The sequence below is a fragment of the Chinchilla lanigera genome, unplaced genomic scaffold, assembly GCF_000276665.1.
Source record: "Chinchilla lanigera isolate Chin_1 unplaced genomic scaffold, ChiLan1.0 scaffold00006, whole genome shotgun sequence".
Classification (NCBI taxonomy): Eukaryota; Metazoa; Chordata; class Mammalia; order Rodentia; family Chinchillidae; genus Chinchilla; species Chinchilla lanigera.
Genome location: NW_004955407.1, coordinates 31,848,720 through 31,868,425, shown reverse-complemented (window position 1 = coordinate 31,868,425; position 19,706 = coordinate 31,848,720). Strand labels below are relative to the sequence as shown.

The 19,706-nt window shown below is 52.3% G+C and overlaps 1 protein-coding gene across 4 annotated transcripts in view; it reads left to right on the top strand.

Moving 5' to 3' along the window:
• The window catches only part of Urb1 (URB1 ribosome biogenesis 1 homolog (S. cerevisiae)), a 66,355-nt gene extending 47,032 nt beyond the window's left edge, over nt 1–19,323 (top strand). For 3 of the 4 annotated variants that reach the window (XM_013504123.1, XM_005375666.2, XM_013504131.1), the window contains 11 exons: nt 1,875–2,046; nt 2,796–2,901; nt 9,807–9,967; nt 10,468–10,579; nt 11,866–11,972; nt 12,453–12,596; nt 14,155–14,264; nt 15,148–15,345; nt 16,449–16,690; nt 17,265–17,855; nt 18,585–19,323. In XM_013504123.1, the coding sequence (XP_013359577.1) occupies nt 1,875–2,046; nt 2,796–2,901; nt 9,807–9,967; nt 10,468–10,579; nt 11,866–11,972; nt 12,453–12,596; nt 14,155–14,264; nt 15,148–15,345; nt 16,449–16,690; nt 17,265–17,855; nt 18,585–18,766 (2,125 nt within the window). In that variant the 3' untranslated portion in view covers nt 18,767–19,323. The remainder of the gene's footprint in view (nt 1–1,874; nt 2,047–2,795; nt 2,902–9,806; nt 9,968–10,467; nt 10,580–11,865; nt 11,973–12,452; nt 12,597–14,154; nt 14,265–15,147; nt 15,346–16,448; nt 16,691–17,264; nt 17,856–18,584) is intronic. The other variant, XM_013504128.1, reaches the window with a different exon arrangement.
• Nucleotides 19,324–19,706: the final 383 nt, after the last annotated feature.

Below are 19,706 nucleotides of genomic sequence, written 5' to 3'. Positions count from 1 at the left end.
GGCTGACAGGAGCCTGTCTCTGGAGGAGCTGCCCCCGGCACTCCTGGCTGGGAGATCTCACGGGGCTGGTTTTTCTGAGAACCTGTCTCCCTTTACTGTAAATGGAGTGACATGATGCGGGGCTTGCAGAAGAGAGAGGAAGGCTGAACGTGAAATCGAGTTTCTCCTGTCGGCACATGTGTGCCTGGGCTCCTGTCTCTGCTTCTCTCTTCCGTCGTTCCTGTCTGTCCCGGCTCCAGCAGGCTCGTTGCCACGCCCTTGTTCTGCCCAGTGCTGTCTTCAGGGGCATCATGCTGCTCCCTGGGGACCCTGCCCCATCTCTGCAGGTGCCGGGCCGAGCAGGAAGTGGCCGAGTGTGCGCTTGATAGAAAGCATTGTTGGATTCTCTCTGTTGCCCTGGAGTCTTCTTTTCTCCTCCTCATTTGGAAGCAGCACCCTCCTGCTTGCCCAGGACGTGCATAATGACAGCCTTGTGTGCTCAGACAGGACGTGAGCTGATCAGGCCAAGAGAGTGCAGGAGAGCGCTGCAGAGAACAGAAAACATTTTCCTTTTAGAGCCCCTTGTTCAAAGCTAAAAGCTGAATTAGCCCAGAGGAAAGGGAGAAAAAAGGAAATGGAAGCATTCTTTATCATTTAAGAATGGCAGGACAGGAACCATGGTGTAGGCCTGTGATCCCAGCACTCTGGGAGGCTGTGGCAGGAGGATCATTAGTTTGAGCCCAGCCTGGGCAACTTAGTGACTTAGTGAGACCCTGTCTCAGAATGAAAAACAAAAACGGGGGGTGGTGGGGATTTAATTTAACTTGGTGCGAAGAGCCCAGGTAGTGCCCAGTACTGAAAAAGGAGTGGCCAGGTCTTGGGTAGATGTTGTCCATCCTTGTGCACTGGCCTTTCCGTCCTGTTGTTGGCTAAGGGAGGTTGCCCAGAAAGTGAACGGCCGGCTTTGCTCAGGAAAGGAGTCTCACACAGCTCCCGCCAGAGGAGGGTGCGGAGCTCATGCGTATCCCAGCCTCACGATGTCACGCAGCCCCTGGGGACAGGGCTGGCCTGAGCACAGAGCCCCGCCTGGCTGACGGGAGCCCAGCACAGCAGCGAGCCCCTGCCTGAGAGTGATTCTTTACTTTCTAACTTCGGTGACTGTTGTTCACTTGCACAGAAAGGAGTCTGTATCTAGAAGAGTCCTGTTTGAAGTACTAAATAAGTAGCAGCGAGCAGGCAGACAAGTCTGAGCAGGAGGTGGCCTCCTCAGCAGGGCTGTGGGTGGCACCCTGGCAGTAGTGAGGTGGGCGGGCGAGGAAGGAGAAGAATGGGGAGGGAGAGAAGCCCAGGCGTTTCTCCGCTGCCGTGGGCCTTGCCGCGTGGCATACACGCGGTAGGCTTTTGAGGTGGGGCTGTGCTGGCGGCCTGGCTCATTGGTGGCGTCCTGCGGGCAGGGAGAGGTGTGATTCTGCATCTGGCCCAGCACGGACTCTGGAGCCAGACTCCCCAGGTTTGAGTGTGGTCCTCACTTGCCTGCTGGGTGGGTGAGCAGCCAAGTAACTGCCCTCATGGTCCCCACATCGCTACCCTCTTCACACAAGAGACCTGATGGAGTTGTGCAGATCGTGTGGATCAGCACACCAAAGGACTTGGGGCAGCGCCAGGCACGGCCTCTGCCATCACCACCAGCACAGCCGCTGCGCCTCAGCATCTCTCCCACCACCACCCTCCTCGGGAGCTGAGACAGCGTGGGGTGCTGGGCAGGGGCGCTCGCCTGGGGCAGTGCCTGGCGTGAGCCAGCAGCTCGGCCGGTGCTCCCTGTTGTGGTTGTCATCGTTGTCGTCGTCGCTGATTCTGGGCCCCTGTGACGGGTCTGTCCACTCGTTCGGCTCTAGGGTGCTGCTGTGGGGCCCGGCGGCCGTGGAGCATCACAAGACGTGCCGGAGCCTTGGCAAGTCCCTGTGGCAGCAGCCGAGCGTCGCCGACATCCTCTGCCTGCTGGACCGGGACCGCATGCTGCAGACCATCCTGCACTTCCCCCAGAGGCGGCGGCTGCTGCCCCCTGAGGTACGGCCGCTGTCTGCCCCTGCTTCCAGGCTGGGCCTGCTCCCTGGGTGTCTCGTTGACTTTTTATGACGTAGAATCCCAGCCCCGCATGGAGGTACAGTGTGTCCTTGTTCTCGCCCCCCAGCTTCAGCCGTTGTCACGCTGCTCTCTTACTTCATCTATTACTCCTCCCTCCCCTTGCAAAGACTTACTTCAGGTGAAACCCAAAGACTGTATTTCACATACAAGCACTTTCTTGTTTTTTTTTTTGTTTTTTTGGGGGGTGGTTTTCTCCGGTACCAGGAACCGAACTCACGACCTTGCGCTTGCCAGGCAGGCGCTTTTGCCACTGAGCTAAATCCCCAGCCCCTACAAGCACTTTCTATAGAGCCATTTTCTCCCCATGGCCTTACCCTGAGCTGTATCTCCAGCCCTTTCTTATTTATTACTTTGAGACAGGGTCTCAGTCACTAAGTTGCCTAGGCTGGGCAAAAATGTTTGATCCTCCTGTGTCAGCCTCCCACAGTGGTGTGCCCCCGCTTGGCTTAGAGCTACTTTTATTTTATGCTCTTTTTTTTTTTTTTTGGTTTTTCTCCGGTACCGGGAACCGAACTCACGACCTTGCGCTTGCCAGGCAGGCGCTTTTGCCGCATATTTTATGCTCTTAAATAGTGAAAATAATTTGAGTTCCAATGGTAGTGGGTTTGCATTTGCATGTTTTGCATTTGTGAAATTGACTCGCACCATTGTTGTGGTTGTAAATATTTCAGGATGCCCAGGAGGTGATATTTAAAGACCAGAGCATGAGAGTGGATCCCAACGGCCTGTACGACCCCTGCTTTCTCCTTCATCTCTTCGGGGAACTGACCAGGCCGGGTAAGCACCGCCTCCCTGCAGGAGTCATCCGCTGCTGGGGGTTCGGGCAGGAGAGGATGGGGATGGTCACCATGACAGCCAGAGTGGGGCCTGAATCTTGAAACTCATTCCTTCAGGGTCTTCATCCTCCCTTTACATTTTTACCCCAGTGATTGTCAGCAAAGTCAGAGTTCATGTTTTGAATATTTAGCAATTTTGTTTTCATGATTTGAATATATAGCAATTTTTTTTAAAATCCATAATCTTAAAGTCTAAGAGCGTCTATCTGTCGTTGAGGTCTTCCCAATTCCCAGTGACAACATGATAGGAATGGGAACAAGAGTCTTGGTACTTGGGGAAGAGTCCGAGACTGCCGAGGGCAGCCTTTTCTTGCTGAAAGTACGTGCTGAGGCTGCTTTTTGTCCAGTGCCCAGGGCTGGGGTCTCAGTGGGCGAGTGAGAGTGAAAGCGTGCACGTGCACCTCAGTCCCCTCTTATCCGAGGGACGTGTTTCCCGAGACCCCACATGAGTGCCTGAAGCAGCAAATAGCCCTGAGCTCTGGGTGCATGTGTCTTCTTTTCACCCAGACCTCGGATAAATTACAGTGAGAGAGGAGCAATAGCTTACCGCAGATTTTCGGCATAGAGTTTTTTCTGTTAAGAACTTTCACCTTTTTCACTCAGAGGAAGCCCTTTACGGCTTCACTTCGACATGTCCAGCGTTACTTTTCTCACACTGCGGGACCGTCCTATAGAGTGTGAACACAGGTGCTGCCATCCAAGACAGTCAGTCTGGTAAACACGCCGTGCACCAAGTGAGGCCCGGGAACCCTGGACAGAGGGGTGGTGACTCCCTTCCTGGGCCTGACGCTTGGCATTGAATCTGAGTACTCAGAACAGCATACCGTCTAGCTATGAATTGTTTATTTCTGCAATACTGTGTTTAAAGTTCTCAGACAGTAGCTGATGGCAGGTAACTGAAATCATGGGAGGTGAAACTAAATAAATGGGGGCAAACTGCATGTATTAGCAAGACGAAGTTATCGTTCCACATTAAAGAGACTCACAGAGTCTCTTTTTGGTGAAATGTGTGCTCATGTGTTGGGGCTTTTCCTACTGAGATTCTGTATTTTCCTGTGAGCTTTGAGGGTTTTTTATGGATTCCAGATATAGCACTAATCCCTGGAAGGATAGGAAGGTCACGTTCTGCCTGTAGCTTGTCTCTTCACGCTTTTGCACAGAGCAAAAGCTTTTACTAAAAGTTTCGTGCTTGTAAGTTGGCAATACATTCATGCTTGTTCCCGTGTGAGGTGTGGGGCTGAGGGCCAGGCTCATTAGTTGGCTGGGCTGCCTAATTGTTTCGGGCCACACTTGTTGAAAAGGCCCTGGGCGGTGAGCTTTCCTAGCTGAGAGGGTTGAGGTGGCTGTAACTGACGCCGGGCAGCTGGGCAGTGGTGAAAGTCCTTGCCGTCCCCGGGGTTTCCTCCGACACCCCACTGGGGATCAGCAGAGTGCTGTTACTGTGCAGTGGGGTGACAGCATTATCTCACAGGGACGTGGGGCTCCCCCTTACAGCCTGGTGGGGTGGGGGTCTGCGTGTCGTGTCCGCCTTGGCTGGATGGCAGGAGGGTCTGCAGTAACATGTTTGCCGTCTGAAGGGTTTCTGTCGTGCTAGACTGGCCCTTTCCAGTCTGGGCTGAGAGCAGGTTCTGGGAGCTGTGCCTGCTGGTGTTTGTGTCGATGGTTTCTTTCGCTTCAGCTCTGGAACACAGGACACCAAAGGACAGCCCAGGAACTCCCCTTCTTGCCCCTTTTTTGGTCTTGAGGCCTTGAGCTGTTCTGCTTTCTCCCTTTCAGTCATCTTGGGTTTATTTTCTGTAAAACATTCAAGACCCTCAGTTGTGCGGGGCGTGGTGACACACGCCTGTAGTCCTCAGTGGGAGGCTGAGGCAAGAGGATCACTGTGAGTTCGAGACCAACCTGGGCTACATAATGAGTTCAAGGCCAGCCTGAATTACATGGTGAGACCCTGTCTCAACAGCCCCCCACAATGTCCCTAGTTGTACTTAATAGGAAAAGTAGGGAAAAGTATGCCTAGCCTACCTTAGCAGACCTGGCAATCTCATTTAACTAGTTTTAGCTCCTAATAACTTAGGTGGTGCTAAGGTTTCATGGTGAAAATCTCCTCCCCTCACCTCTGGCCATGGCATCCTCGCTCTGGAGAAAGGTGTTTCACCAGTCCCTGGTTACCGCTGCGATCCGCCTTGCTTTCACAGGCCTCTGAGTCCTGCTGGACCTATGAGAAAGGGCTCTTGGAGTGGACATGGCGGGGCCTCGAAAGCGGGTTTGACTTCTGTGACCCGTGGCACAGCCCAAGTGATACGCGTAGACAGGGCTCCTTTGCATGGGCCTCCCAGGCTGTGTGTTTAGGTGGACCCGGGAGCCCACGTCCACTGCGTGTCCTCCCTTTTAAAACTTGACATTTTCTTTTTCTATAGCAGTGCCCCTACTTATGAACAAATGTGCTGCACTTCTGCCACTGCCCTTTATATCCTTTCAGAAGGATCAAAGAGGGCTGGCTTTCCACGGAGACTTCGCATCAGTGGCCTTTTGTGCTGGTGCGAGCTCCCTGGATGCTCTGTGGCTGAAGTTGGATTTTATTTGGAAGAGAGCAGAGGGCGTGTTATACGCAGGTCAGCTGTGCTAATAGCAGGCTGGCACCTTAATTGCCCTGGTAACCACGAGCAGCAGGTGAACCGAGGCAGGTCCACTAGTCTGTGGCCAGGACTTCTGATTACCCTGGGCCTTGGCAGTGCTGGCTAAGTCTGTTCTTCATCAAACACGAAAATAAATGCTCCACAGGCTAAAAATGCAGTATGAGGTTCCTGGCCATTGTAACTCAGGTGAATTATAACAAGTCATTTAGTGTCTTCCTCTGTCTCACGGTGGAGCTTTTAGAAGACAGAGGCAGTGGCTTGGAAAATACTTAATAGTAAAATCAGGAGGATAGTCTCCACAAAATCTTGAATGCTGTACTTTTTCTTCTTGTTCAGAGCCTAGGAAGCTTTTTGTGATGAGAGGTGACTGGTAAATGATTTCTTAAATCAGGGAAGTATATTGTCGCTGTTCCCTTTACCTTAAATCTCCCAGAATGGCCTATTTTAAGTCTTACTGGTATAGGGCAGTTTTTTTTTTAAATGCAAAATACAACTACCCTCATCTTTAAAAGAGTTTTTCGGTTTTGTTTTGTTTTGATAGCTGAGAACACTGGTGACATCAAAAATTCACACTGAAGTAGAACATTTCAAAACCATAGAAGTGGAGAGGAAAGTATAGTAGGTGTGCCAAAACCAACACACACACACACACACATGCATGCACACACACGTAGGGTTCTTAGGTGTTACTCATGGCTTTTTGTCCTGAACAAAAAGTAGAAGTCTGGTATTTTAAACAAATTACACCGTCCGCTGAAAAGCAGCACATCAGTCCATCAGAAGATAATGGCTACCGTGCTGAAATGAATTAAAGGTGACATACAGAAAAGTGCTCAAATTATGTTTACTCGGGTTGAGTTTGGGGTCCAGCTTCTCGAGGAACAGTGTGGTTGATGCCCCTCAGCCCCTGGGGGCTGTTTATTTGAATTTCTGGCAAGTGGCATCATACACGATGCATTCTCTGGTGCCAGGCTTCCCTCTGCCCTTGTGAGGTGCACATATGCTGTGGATGGCAGAGGGTTCCCAGGGAGAGTCTCTGCTCCCGCCTGGCCTGGGTACTGCTAACCTCCCTGCAGTCCCCAGCAGGCGGGTCCCTAGTTTGTGTGTGTGCTGTCCTCGGAGAAACTACGCCTCACGGCTCCATTTTCAACCCTTTGTTGAAAGTGGATTCCTGTTTTCTTAACCTTGCTGCTGCCCTTCTTGGAGTCCTTGGCCAAGAAATGGGAGCAGGCTTAGCTGGCGGCAAGGGCAGTGATGAATGCTTTTTCCACAGCAAATTCTTACCCTCAGTTGAACAGGGCTCTGACCTCTAGCGCACAATTGACATTGCCGTAGAGAGCCAGGACAGGAAGGGCCATGTGTGTTCTGAGCCTAGCTGCACTGGCCCTGTGGGCTCTTTGCACTCTGTTGAGCGCTGCCTGGCAGTTCCTATCTCACGCTGTTGAGAAGAGACTGGAGGAAGACTTCTGGTGCCGCAGGAGCACTGAGCACTGTGTGAAAACCCACTGAAGCCACGGGGCTTTGATTTTAATCCTTGCTAATTGTCCTGGCGGAGCCATTTCAACCTGACGGTCTGTTACCAGAAACCAAATTGCTATTCATGAGGTCCTTAAAACAGAATGGCATTCATAATGATTGTTAAGTAGCCTATTACATTTTCAGCTTGCCAGGGGCAGCAGGCAGCTCTTTTCCATAAATGTTGCCGAGCCAGGCCTTCCGTAGAGTAGCAGATGTGAAACATAAAATTGAATTTTCCTCATGGACCATGGAAAATTCAGTTGTCTTAGAATGTCATTGATTACTACAAATAACCCCAGCCAGCTGAGTACTGGCTCTTTTTAGTGAGTGTAATACTAAGTGTTAAGCTATTTTCTCTCTCAAATATATTCTCCTTGTGTGCATTTGTTATGTATATGTGTGTGTGTGTGTTTTAAACACAATTGCTGGGCATGGTGACACATGCCTGGACTCCCAAGGCTGAGGCAGGAGGATCACTGCAAGTTCGAGGCCAGGCTGGGCTACGTAGTGAACCTAAGGCCAGCCTGAACTACACAGTGAGACTTTGTCTCAATCAGTAATAAATGCATCTCTTTTCCCACACAATATAATCATACCAACAGTTGGATGCTTTTAAAGCTTTTGGGCTCTTTTTCCCTATCCTAAAAAATGGCTTATAAGAAAATTGAGTCTATAAGTTGATTGTTCTTTCTCAAGTCTTCCACTTTTAATCTTTTTTGGTATTAAAAGTAGACTTCAGGTAGGCAGCATATACTTGAAATTTGCTTTTTATCTAATATGATCGATCATGTCTGCCTCTTTTTTTTCTTTAGCATCTCTGCTGTCTAATTGAAGCATTGTATATACCATTTACATTTAATGTGATTATTGATCTGACTCCATTTTATCCTCTGTGCTCTTTTTGTCTTTTTATCTAAAACTGTGTGTATATGCTTCTTTAGTGGTTGTTTTAGGGTTTATAGCATACATCTTCAAGGTATCACTGATTGCCCTTCCAGTGAGATGATTCTACTTTATGCATAGTGTAAGAATTTTATCAAAGTATAGTTCTACCTCTTTCTTCCTGGCTTTTGTGCTGTTCTTATCATACATTTTACTTTAGAAAACCTCGCAATATGTTACTTTTGCTTCACATTTTTAAAGAGATTTAAATATTTCATATTTACCATATACTGGGCATTTTTTGTTCTCTCTTTTTTGTATGTGGTGTGATCAAAAAATACAGTGAATGGGGGTTTTTCCGTTTTGTTTTATTACAGTAAACGATGAATTGCCATAAATCTCTCAAAATATTTGCTCTTGATTCAAACACACTTATCCCATTGTTCTTGCCTCTCTCTGAAGCAGTTCTGGAGTCTTCTTTTGTGTCTTTAGTTACACTGCCTTGGCTGCCATGGTGTCTAAATCAATTCAAAGCATTTACCTTTTGTGGTCACTTTGACTCTGGGGGAGAGCCAGGAGTCACACTGTGCCAGATCTGGTGAGCAAGGTGGAGAGGACGCAGTATGTTTCCACAAGCTTGCTTTTCCATTGGGTAGCACTCAGCAGCAGCAGTCACTGGATTTTTGATCATGCCTCATAAAGATACTTGGGAAAGAGGAGTTAATGGCAACGTGTCATTTATTGTGCACAGCTTTTAAAACTTTAAGCATTCACCATGTTTATTTTGATCACGCCTCATGGGTCAAGATCTCTCTTTTGTAGCATTTTCCTTCTGTCTGAGATACTTCCATTAAGAATCCTCACAGTTCAGTGGGCCTAGATTCTTATGAAAGAGGAGTTGAAGTTTTCCAGCTTTCATGAGTGAAAACAAACCCTTTAAGTTATGGTGCTGGGCGCTGCGGCACAAGCTTGTAATCCCAGCACTGGGAAGGCTGAAGCAAACATGGATTGCCGTGAGTGTGACGCCAGCCTGGGCTGTGTAAGCAGTTCAAGGCCAGACTGAACTATGAAGCAAGACCCTGTCTCAGAAAACAAAAAACCTTGTGGTAAGTTTGGCTCCTGACTCCCCGCGAGTCTCAGCCCAGTGTCTGACCTTCTCGCTCAGTCGCCTTCTCTCCTGGCGCAGCTGGGAAGGTCTCGAGGCCTCGAAGTGACAAGTGGATGTCAGCCGCAGGCTCTTTTCCCTGTAGCTTTTGCTCCAGCTTGGCGAGCCACTCTTTGAGAGATTTGTGAACGAGGTTTGCAGAGTAGATGCAGGTCCATCTTTTGTGAAGTGCATCGCCTGGGTCTGCCTGCTGTGCAGTGGCGGCGTTTCTCAGCTTGCACTCTGTCCTGAGATCTCTGTGGTGCTCGTGCACAGGATTCCCAGGGCAGTGGGCCAGGCAGGGCAGAAGCTGGGCGCCCGTTTCTCCGCTGACTGCCAGCTGTGGCCCCGGGCTTCGGGCTGCTGAGATCTCAGTAGTGGGCCTCCATGTCGCCCCTGTTCTTGTCCAGCTTGTTGCATGTTGGTGAAAGGTAATGAAATAGACCCAGGGCTTTAGAAACTGAAGGAATCATAACTGTTGCCAAAGAAGGGGAGAGAGTCTGTCCAACCTCAGCAGCAGCTGGGGCGCCAAAGAAACTAAGTGTTCCTTGTGTCTGGCACAAGTCGCTGCTATTGGTAGGATGCAGAAGGAGACTGAATTCTCCAAGTTGCCCAAGAGCCGTGAAGTCTTACTGTGTGTTTAACAGTGTGCTTTACTTCTGGTAGAATTTGTGGTGGATTGTCGAAAATTCTTGGATTCAAATGCTCTGGGCCTTACTCTTGCGGCCCTCAGCAGCTACGACCCCCAGCTGCGAGCAGCGGCCTACTCTGTCCTGGCAGCCTTCTACTCACACCTGGAGGGAGCTCGTTTCCGGGAGCGGCCCCAGGTGAGTGGGAAGGGGCAGCCGCTGGGGTGACTGGCCTGGTGGGAGGAGATCGCGGAGCGGGGAGCTGGCATGTTGCTGGGAGATTGAGTCTGTTCCCCTTGGCCAGGGACGCAGAGGTTGCCTTTGACCCTGCACTCCCGGGGAGCTGAGGTGGGTTTCCCCTTCCAAACTCTTCTTGCGGGCAGACAAAGAGTTTCGCTGCTGTTGATCACTTGACCTAAACTCAGGGCCGTGCCTGGAGGAGGTAGGGGAAGAAGAGTAGGTCGGGTTCAGGGCATAGTGCCAGGCTGTATCTGCCATTGGACACAAGTCTCCCCCCTTGAAGAAAAATAAGACCCAAGAAGCATCCCTGGGGTGGCGACATGCGTGGTGTCCTCCACTCTGAGCTGATCGCTTGTGTCCTTGGGATGGGAGGAGCAGGCACCTTCGTAGCTGTGGCTCAGCTGCACGAGGCAGGGTGGTCACAGTTCTGAAAATACTTCTCTCCCTCCCCACGTCAGCTGCTTTACCTGTTGGATGTTGTCCGGAACGGCGTTCGGACACCGAACCTGAGACTCCCTTTCACCCTGGCCCTCTTCATCGCCAAGGTGGCCCTGCAGATTTTGAAACCAGGTACCCCCGATGTGTAGTCTGGGGGAGGGGAAACGGAAACAGAGGCTGAGCAAGTGCACTTGTAGGACTCAGAGTGCAGGTGTAACTGACCGCACGTTCCTGAGAAGTGACACGCTCGCTGCACGGGGAGCCACCACAGCACCCGGCAGTGAGGACAGCAGGCGAGGGACGGCTGTGAGGGTCACTCCTCTGTGTGTGGAAGGCGTATTTAGTGGAGAGCCCTTCGTTAGAGCGCTGTGGAACCCTGCGTGTCAGGACAGGGCTTCAGCTTCTCACCCTCAGCGGGGCAGTGTGAGGAGGAGGCGTTCATTTATCCAGGGCCTTGCTGTGGGGTTACTCAGAGAAAGTGATCGAATGTTGGTAGCATGGGGGACCTCAGGGTCCTTTAGTCTGTCACTGTCACATCTCGGGTGAGGAAACAGCCTCCCAGCAAGTTCCCCCACTCCCACCCTCCAAGTAGGTTTACTCTCATGTGCAAGATTTTGTGGTTAGTCTGTTGCTCTTAGAATTCGGATCTGATTCTCGTTGGCTCCCATATAATTTTTATTTTTTTATTTATTTATTTATTTATTTTGGCTTTTTGAGAGAGGGTCTTGCTATGCAGTTCAGGCTGGCCTTGAGCTCACTTTGTAGCCCAGGCTGGTCTCGAACTTGCAACTATCCTCCTGCCTCAGCTTCCCAAGTGCTGGGAATACAGGCATGCACAACCATGCCCAACCGACCCATATAATTTTTATTACATGGTTTTTGATGCCTTGCAAATTTGTGGAAGAAGAAAAATGAACAATCATTTGCAGACAACAGACAAGGGGGCCTATTATGAGAGATATAACAGAGCCTATGACAGTGTGACCCACCCCAGCCTGCTGTCCAGTGTGTGGCACCTGGGAATAGCTGTCCCTTCTGCCCTTGTGTTGGGTGGGCATTGTGGGCAGCAGGGATCCTGGGCTGGGCTCGGAGCTGCAACAGGAGGAGGCACCTGCCCACCTCTGCCTTCAAGAGCCAAGGCCCCAGACTTCTGAGCTTCCCTTGCTGGGACAGTCCCATTCTCTGAGAGGCTGGGGCGGGTGGGGATCCTGGGTGTGGTGTCCACGCAGCACTGTCCTGCTGAGCCACATCCAGCAGCGGACCCACGTGCAGGTCTAGCTGTACCCTAACTCTCAAGAGCTGTACCTGGCCCAGGGGCCAAAAGCTGCGCAGGCGCAGGGATCTGCGGCCTGTGCAGAAGCTGCCGGCCCCGGGCAACCTGTTGACGTCCAGTCAGTGCGACTGTTGTGTGTCCTCAGAGGAGCACATGTACTGGAAGATCAGCAAGTTCCTGCTGTCCCACGAGAGCCTGAACATGGACAAGGTGCCGGGCTTCTACCAGTTCTTCTACAGCTCTGACTTTGAGGTACGCTGCCAAAGTCCCCAAGGCCCCCGCAGACTCCTGCCCTGGATTACCCGGCCGCAGGTGCCCCTCTGGTGATGCGTCCAGCCGGCGCGGTGGCACAGGCAGAGTACAGCAAGAAGGAAGGGGCCGAGCAGTTCACGCGGGCTGTGCACAGACAGGGCTCCCGGTCATGCATTCTTCTTTACATCCCTCCCACGCCTCTGTACTGTGCGTCTGGATCCCGAGTCCTGGGCCATTCTGGTGCCTTTCCCTCCCTGGATCACTGGGGTAAACATTAACTCTCCCGTGTGGAGCACTGGCTTGGCACAGCTCGCTGCTTCAGCTCTGCTTGGCCTGCACTCCTGAGCTGAGGAGAGAGAAGCAAAGATGAGACCAACGGATTTTTATGCTGCAGCCTTTGCCCCTGCTGGAAGCTTGTGGTATTTGGAGGCTGCCGGATGAAAGGGCCTCAGCTTACTCAGCAGTGCCTTCTGATTGCAGCACAAGACTGAGCAGGAGTGGGTGCTTGGGCTTCTGCGGCAGGGGATTCGCGACAAGCAGTGCTACGAGCTGTGTGCCCGGCGGGGTGTCTTCCACATCCTCCTGGCCTTCTTCAGCAGCCCGCTGTGTGACGAAGTGGCACAGGTGAGTGGGTCCTGCAAGGCTGCCACCGAAAGATCTCTGCCCTTTCTCCTGGTTTGCTCTGAAAGTCAAATCCTTGTGATTTCTACGCCCAGGCTGGCTGTGACTCCCTACACCTGGCTTTGAACTGGGGAAATGAGGTTGTGTTAGCACCTATCCTGTTGCTTGTGCGGTGCAGGCTGACTCACGTGGACGTGGTGCTGGGACACTGAGTGTCATTTTCCTCTGGTGAAATGCTTTTCCTTGTGGTCCTCGTAACTGTGCCCTTGGCAGATAGGAAGGCCTCTCCGTTCTGCCCTCACAAGGAAGGAACTAATCAGTCATCATGAGCCTGTGGAGCAGGCCAGGGACTCAGAGCAGTTAGCCTGCACAAGTGACGCAGGTGATGTCGTGCACAGTGGCATCGGAGCTCAGCAGATGTGGGAGTTGCAGCTGCTGCTCCCCTAGTTAGTTAAGAGTCTGTGTGTCGACTGTTCCATAGAATGGGAGTCCCTGACCTGGCCACAGCAGTAAATGGTCGGTGGGCTCTTAGGAACCAGGCCCCTCAGCAGGTGAGTGAAGCGACATCTGTATTTGTAGCTGCTCCCCAGAGCTTGCATTTCTGCTGAGCTCCACCTCGTGTCAAATGAGCTGCAGCTTTGGATTCTCGTAGGAGCACAAACCCTACTGTGAACCACACATGCACAGGATCTAGGTTGCTCCTTCCTTATGAGACTCTAATCCCTAAACTACCACCCTCTCTTCTGTGGAAGAATCACTTTCTGTGAAACCATTGTCTGATGCCAGAAAGGCTGGGGACCACTGCCCTAGAATCAAGAGCCAGTGTGTTTTCTGAATGTGACAGACCTTTGGAAGAAATAAATAAATTAGGGGCAGTGGTGCATGTCTATAATCTCAGCACTCAGGAGGTAGAAGCAGGAAGATCACTGTGAGTTTGAGGCCAGCCTGGGCTACATAGTAAGACCCTGTCTCAAACTACCCACCCCCTAAAAAAGATAAATAGAAAGAAACTCTTGTATTTTGATTAATTTCTACCCCAGTCGGCTTTCATTCTGATATTATATAAAATATGGGGGAATAACAGTGAGTCAGAAATACATTTGCATACGTGGAATTTGAACATTCCATAAATTCTCAGAATTTATGGCATCCAAGAACTCCAAAGCATCCAATCAGCAGTTCGGGGGAATCCCATGATTATGACTCATTTTCCAGGTAGTGAAAATGGACAGCATGGCTGCCGGCCTCTTACTCTGGGCTAGAAAAGGGCCTGCTCTCTGAGCATGTGGTCTCTGTAATGCATCTTTGCTTATGGGTTGGTTCTGGTGGCGGGTTAGCAGACGCAGGGGTCCCTGGGCCCTTGATTGCTGAGAAAGACTTTTCTGGCTGTCATGGGCGGGAAGGGTGCTTTCCTCCACGCCCCCCACTTCGGCGAACTTAGCAAAGCGGCGTGCGTTTGTAGCCTGAACTGTAGGATCACATCATGTGTTGAAAGGGTTCTTCTGATCTAGGGAGTTCAGTTTCCCTCATCAAGGAGTGTCTTTTTGTTTTGGATTTTCAGAATTGGATTCTGGAAATTCTACAGAACATAGCCCGGGTTGCCAGATCTGCCTACGAAATCCTACGGGACTACAGTCTTCTGACGTGGATTCTGCACATCGTGGAGAGCAGGTCAGTACCTTTTGCAGGAGAGACACCTGTCAGGTGGGAAGAAGGTGGGACAGAGACCAGATGTCTGCTCCCCACCTTGGCGTCGGTTGGAGTGCCCTGAGGACGCTGAGCTCTCTGAAACACAGTGTCCTCTGACTCCCGAGTGCCTGGCGTCCAACTCCTGATAACATCCAGATGGCTTTTTCTCCATTGATGTCTTTCTTCTCAGTGTCTCGTGGGCCTTGGATCAGTACATACCAGCTGCCGTTTGTATTGGTAGAGGCCCCACCAGCCTTCCTGTCGGACACCTGCAGTTTGCTGTCCTCCCCAGGGGTGCAGCCATCACTGCGTCCTCATCCGGGCCAGTGTCCTTGGCGTGACAGTGTTCAGCAGTCCCCTGCCAACACTGGGTCCAAGAGACAAATCTGTGCTGTAGCTGTAACAGGACGGGGGCTTCTGATGCCCTCTTGTACATTTTTAAAGTGTTTCCTAAACTTTCCGTAAAAGAAAGCAACGTTTACATCTTACGTCTTTAGACATAACTTCAAGACTGTTTGAGATTTTTAAATCGCATAATTGTGCAGTTATCTGTTCCTGTGAATAACCTTATGTTTTAGAATTGGACTTGTTAGCGTGACCAGGACAGCTCCCAGAATTGTCCCGCAGTGACTCCAGAGCTTCCAGAGGAGCTCAGGGCAGTGCTGTGTTTGGAGGAGGGTCCTCCTGTGTCCGAGCTGCGCCGTTTTCACTTAGAGGATGTGTTTTAAGGGCACACATGATGGGAGTGCTAGGACTGCCGAGCCATCACTCAGTACTGCCGCCAGCACTGGGTCCCCTCCCCGAGACTGGTTTCCCTAGCAGGCGAGGGCACGGCAGAGGGGACTGCTGCTGTGCTTGCTTTCAGGTTTCTGGACACTCAGCTGCTGTCTAACGTGATCTCCTTGCTGCACACACTGTGGGTGACGAACCTGGGGGACAAAGGTGTGGAGGGGGAGAGCCAGCCACCTCGCCAGCCTGGCTCCCAGGAGCCCCGCAAGCTGCTTGCCCTGCACCTGGTCAGCGAGTTCCTTTACGTCCTCGTTGCACTCTTGAAGCACCTGAGGTGAGTCTGTCCTGTCAGCGGAGCCCGGCTCTGCCTGTTGGAGGCGCTGGTGGGCAGTGCCGCTTACTGTTCTCTGTCACCCATGGACAGCAGGTCTCAGTCACAACTCTGCAGGCCTGGCGTGGATTGAGCTAGAGCCAGAGCAGGTTCAGTGGCATTGGGACATCTTGTTTACACTGTTTCCTTTTTATCTCAACTTTGGAAGGCTCCTCATCAAGGCCCTGAGAACTGAGCACACTTTTAAAATGCACCACAGGGGCCGTTTTTAGGAGGCAGATGATCTGTCTGGGAATGTTGATTCAAACAAATACAGGAAGTTACACCGAAGAGCACCCTGCCTGTGACCTGCACCTAAGACAAGGTGTTGTCCAGCAGTCCTCTGCCTTTGTCAGAGTTTTCCAGAATACTTCTGTATTTTCCTCTGATCTCTTGGATTCAGATTCTTGGTTGAGTCCAGAGAGCTAAGTTCTCCTCGGGCTTGCACTTTATGCACACACGTTTCTCACTTACGTGCTGATGTTGACAGACCAGGACATCAGTAACAAATGGATTGTGCTCAGAATGAGGACTTTCTTGATAAAGCACAGGGCGTTTTGGTGTATACTTTTCCAAATTAAATTAAGTCACTGCTAGACAATCATGCTTCTTTTGGGGTTGCCAGGAGATCTGAGAGCTGACTGTTCTTTGAAAGAGTGGTTTTACCTCTAATGTTGTGGAATGGAATGGCTGAATTTTCAGTTCTGTGGGGTTCTGAGAGGTCTGCTTCCTCCCGGCACCCATCTGAGGCTCTGGCCGAGGGACCGTGCTTGGCCTTTGCGCTCTGGAGCAGAGAGGGGCTGTGGTCCTGGGTGCAGTTGCGTGCAGCCCCTGCCCTGCCCTGCCCCGTGCCTCGCAAGCTTTCTGCTCAGCTCCGGGCAGAGGCTGGGCTCCAGGTCTCCCGCTGTCCTTCCCCCAGTCTGCTCCCTTTTTCCGTGTCTATGTACTGCGGCCCTACCAGGTGCCTGGTGAAGCGAAAGTGGTGCCTGGCTGGCCCCTGTGTGATGCTGACAGGCTGCGGGACGGGGGCAGTTTGTGCTCAGTCTGTTGCATTGACTTCCAAACAGGCCCACCTTGGCCTCTGCCCAGCTAAGCAGCTTCTTTGAGACACTTGACTCTGTGCTGAGGTACCGGGCCACCGTCCTGCGGGCCTTCAAGGACATGGGCCGATTCACTGTGAACGAGACAGTGCTCTCCACCAAAGACGTCCTGGTCCTGCTGCACAAGTGGAGCCTCATCGAAAGAGATGTGAGGCTCCAGGAGGAGCTGAGAGCCGCCGTCGAGAGGTGCCAAGTCAGGGACCTGATGAGTGAGTACCCGAGTGGCCGCCGTCCCTGCCCCTCCCCGAGCACTTCCAGGGCTTCGAGCCTAGGACAGGTGGTGGGGGCCTGGGCACCTGCAAGCTTTTTGCCTTAGGCTGAGTCATGTGACCTGCCCGATGTCCGAGCTCCCTTCTCAAGGGTGCAGGGCAGGCGGTGGCCGAGAGCGGCTTGTCCCCACCTTGTCCCCTCCGGTGGAGTCAAAAGAGCAGACATGAGCCAGACCTCCAGGACTCAAGCTCTGACGCTGTCACCTATAGGTTTTGTTTCTTCCCCCTTTTTTCTTTCTTTCTTTTCTTCCTCTTGCTTTGTGCTCCCCAGGCTGGTTTTGAGCTGCTGGGCTCAAGCAGTCCTCCTGCCTCTGCCTCCTGAGCAGCCAGGATCACAGGTGCACACCACACCTGGTTTTCCTCCCGCACGATGAGATGAGCGTAGTAACAGTGACAGAGGATGATGCGGCAGTGTCATGTGCATTGGGGGCCATGAAGGAGCAGGGCTTGTTCGGAGCAGGCTCTCTGGGGAGGTGGGACAGCAGCCTCACCACCTTGTCCTTTATGTCAACAGAAATGCTCAAGGATAAGAACAGGCCGATTGTGCCGGCCCGAGCCCGGGGCCCGAGAGGCCGCAAGAGGAGGCCTGGGGAGGCCGAGGAGACAGCCCAGCCTGAGCTGGCGGCGTCCAGTGTGGAGACCTGCAGGGCCCTGCTGAGGTCCATCCTGACCCACTGGGCACCAGTGGTCCCTGGCCCTGAGCCCTCCCAGGACCGGGACACTCAGGAGAGCAAAGCCACAGGCCGTGTGCACACCGCCGCCTCCCTGGTGGCCCGCTGGGTGCTGCGCTCTGTGGCTGAGGGCCCGCTCCGCGGAGCAGAGGCGGTGAGACTCCTAGGCTGGCTGAAGAACCACATTTTGCCACACCCGGCCGTGGTGGCTGACCTTCTGGGGGACGGAGCCGTGAGGAGGAGCCTGTTTCAGCTGTACACCCGCCTCTGCAGTGCTGAGGGGCTGGCAGGGCCTGCACAGGACGTGGCTGTCCTGTTCAACACGGTCATGCTGCAGCTGGTGGCGGCCCAGGGCCACGTGGGGAGCGCCTTGCACTCGGCAGTGGAGGCCCTGTGCGCGTCCTCTGTGCAGGAGGAAGATGGCACCACACGAGGTAATGCTGGCTCTCCGGCCGGAAGCTGGGAGGTGTGGGAGTGCGCCTGGGGCTGGGGGGAGCCTCTGTTCCTGCGGACGGCCAGGCCTCTGCCAGCCCCCTCCTCAGCTCAGCACCTGAAGCATTTAGGTGACCCCTCACCGCGATTCTGCCCTTTGACACTGACTGCGAAGGGAGAGAGAGAGTCTTTGCCCTAGCTTTCAGGTGAAAAGTTAGTGACACGTGAGAACGGTGTCCTCTCAGCCCGTGTCCCCCAGGGATATTCCCACACGGCAGAGCGGAGTTTGGAAGATTACCCAGCCAGGTGTGTGGTAGGTGACGAGTGTCTGCCGAGCACAGACACTTGCACAGCTTGCACACCTGGCATCCCCTGGGCGCCCGAGGGTCTGATGCGTAGGTGAGCAGGGCGGTGACCCGAGCAGGCTCGGCCGGCTGCCTTCTTTGGGGTGGCAGTTCCTTCACTGCGGGGCCTGCGGAGGACTCAGGCCCAGAGCTCCTGATACCTCCTAGCCTTGTTGTGACTTCTCCTTTAAGATCCACACACATAAACCCATAAGATTCACCAGAGGAAAGGTGCATTTTAGAATGAATGCAGGCCTAAGCCGAGCCGGTTGGTTTCACTCGTGTGCCCCGCTGGAGCCAGCAGGCTGTGGTGCAGGGCAGGGAGGCTTAGGAAAGATCCGCAGTGGGCAGGTACCGTCCTGACAGCCTCTGCTCACCCTCCCTCAGCCTCCGCGGTGTTCCTGGTGTCTCTGTACATTAAGGACATCTGGCTGGGGGCCCAGCGGCCAGACACGCTCCTAACGCACGTCCGAATGGTCTGCGAGGCTGCAGAGGACACGCCGGGTGTGGAGGAGGAGGCCATCGTCTTGCTCTGCAGGGACATCGCTGCGTCGGCCTCAGCTGCTTGACTCCTGCTCCTGGGCTCTGGAAGTGTAGTGGAGTCTCTGTTTGTGGGCCAGACGTGAGATGACAGGTTCTGCATGTTGGCTCAGTTTCCGACCTGAAGAGCCAAAGGACCTTATTTAACCAGTAAATGATTGTGTTCAAGTGAACACATGCAGGTGATTAGGGCTGCGGGACCGTGGGGCACTCTGACCGCTCCCCTCCAGGGTCCCCGTGCTCAGAGGAGAATGTCAGGTCCAGCTGCTTGCAGCTGCTACCCAGTCTGTGAGTGGTCAAGCTAAAATGTCAGCAAAACTGTCATGTGTTTTGGTGAGTACAAAGAGAGGTATTTAAAGTTTTTCCTCGGTAAGAAGTTGTAACAAAATTCTGTGTGACTCTGAATGAATGAGTGCCTGCCAGTGTTATGTATTTTATTAAATCAAAGGGTGTCACGCTAAATCCTTAAAGGATGAAGTGGTTTGATCTCTGCTTTGGGACAGCAGCCTGTATTTTTTACAGTTGTGTTTCAAAGAGGGGATTTTGAATTTTATAATCGCTTCATAATAAAAGTCTATTTTTATAAGGTTTTGTGTTTTGCTCTCACTGATGTTAGGGCTATTTTTGTTCCCGAGACCTGCATTTTATAGGTCAGAAGTTGACTTTTAAGGTTCGTGTATTACTGGGTATCGTAGCTGACAAAAATCGGTGAAATTTCTTGGATTTCTCGGTAAAACACTGACGTGGTTCTTTGAGACCCTTTTGCACACCTTGTGTCCCTGGGTGGCTCCGGCACCTCGACGTGGCTGTTTAATTGGTCTTGTGTAACGTGCATAGTGCTGGGAGGGCTCGGTTTGGTGTTAAGCGTTTACCCTTTATGCACCACCAGTGTTCCTTACAATCCTGTGTTTAAACGATTGAAGATGTTAATGGCACCAAGAATAACGCTTATCTGTGTGCACCTTACTG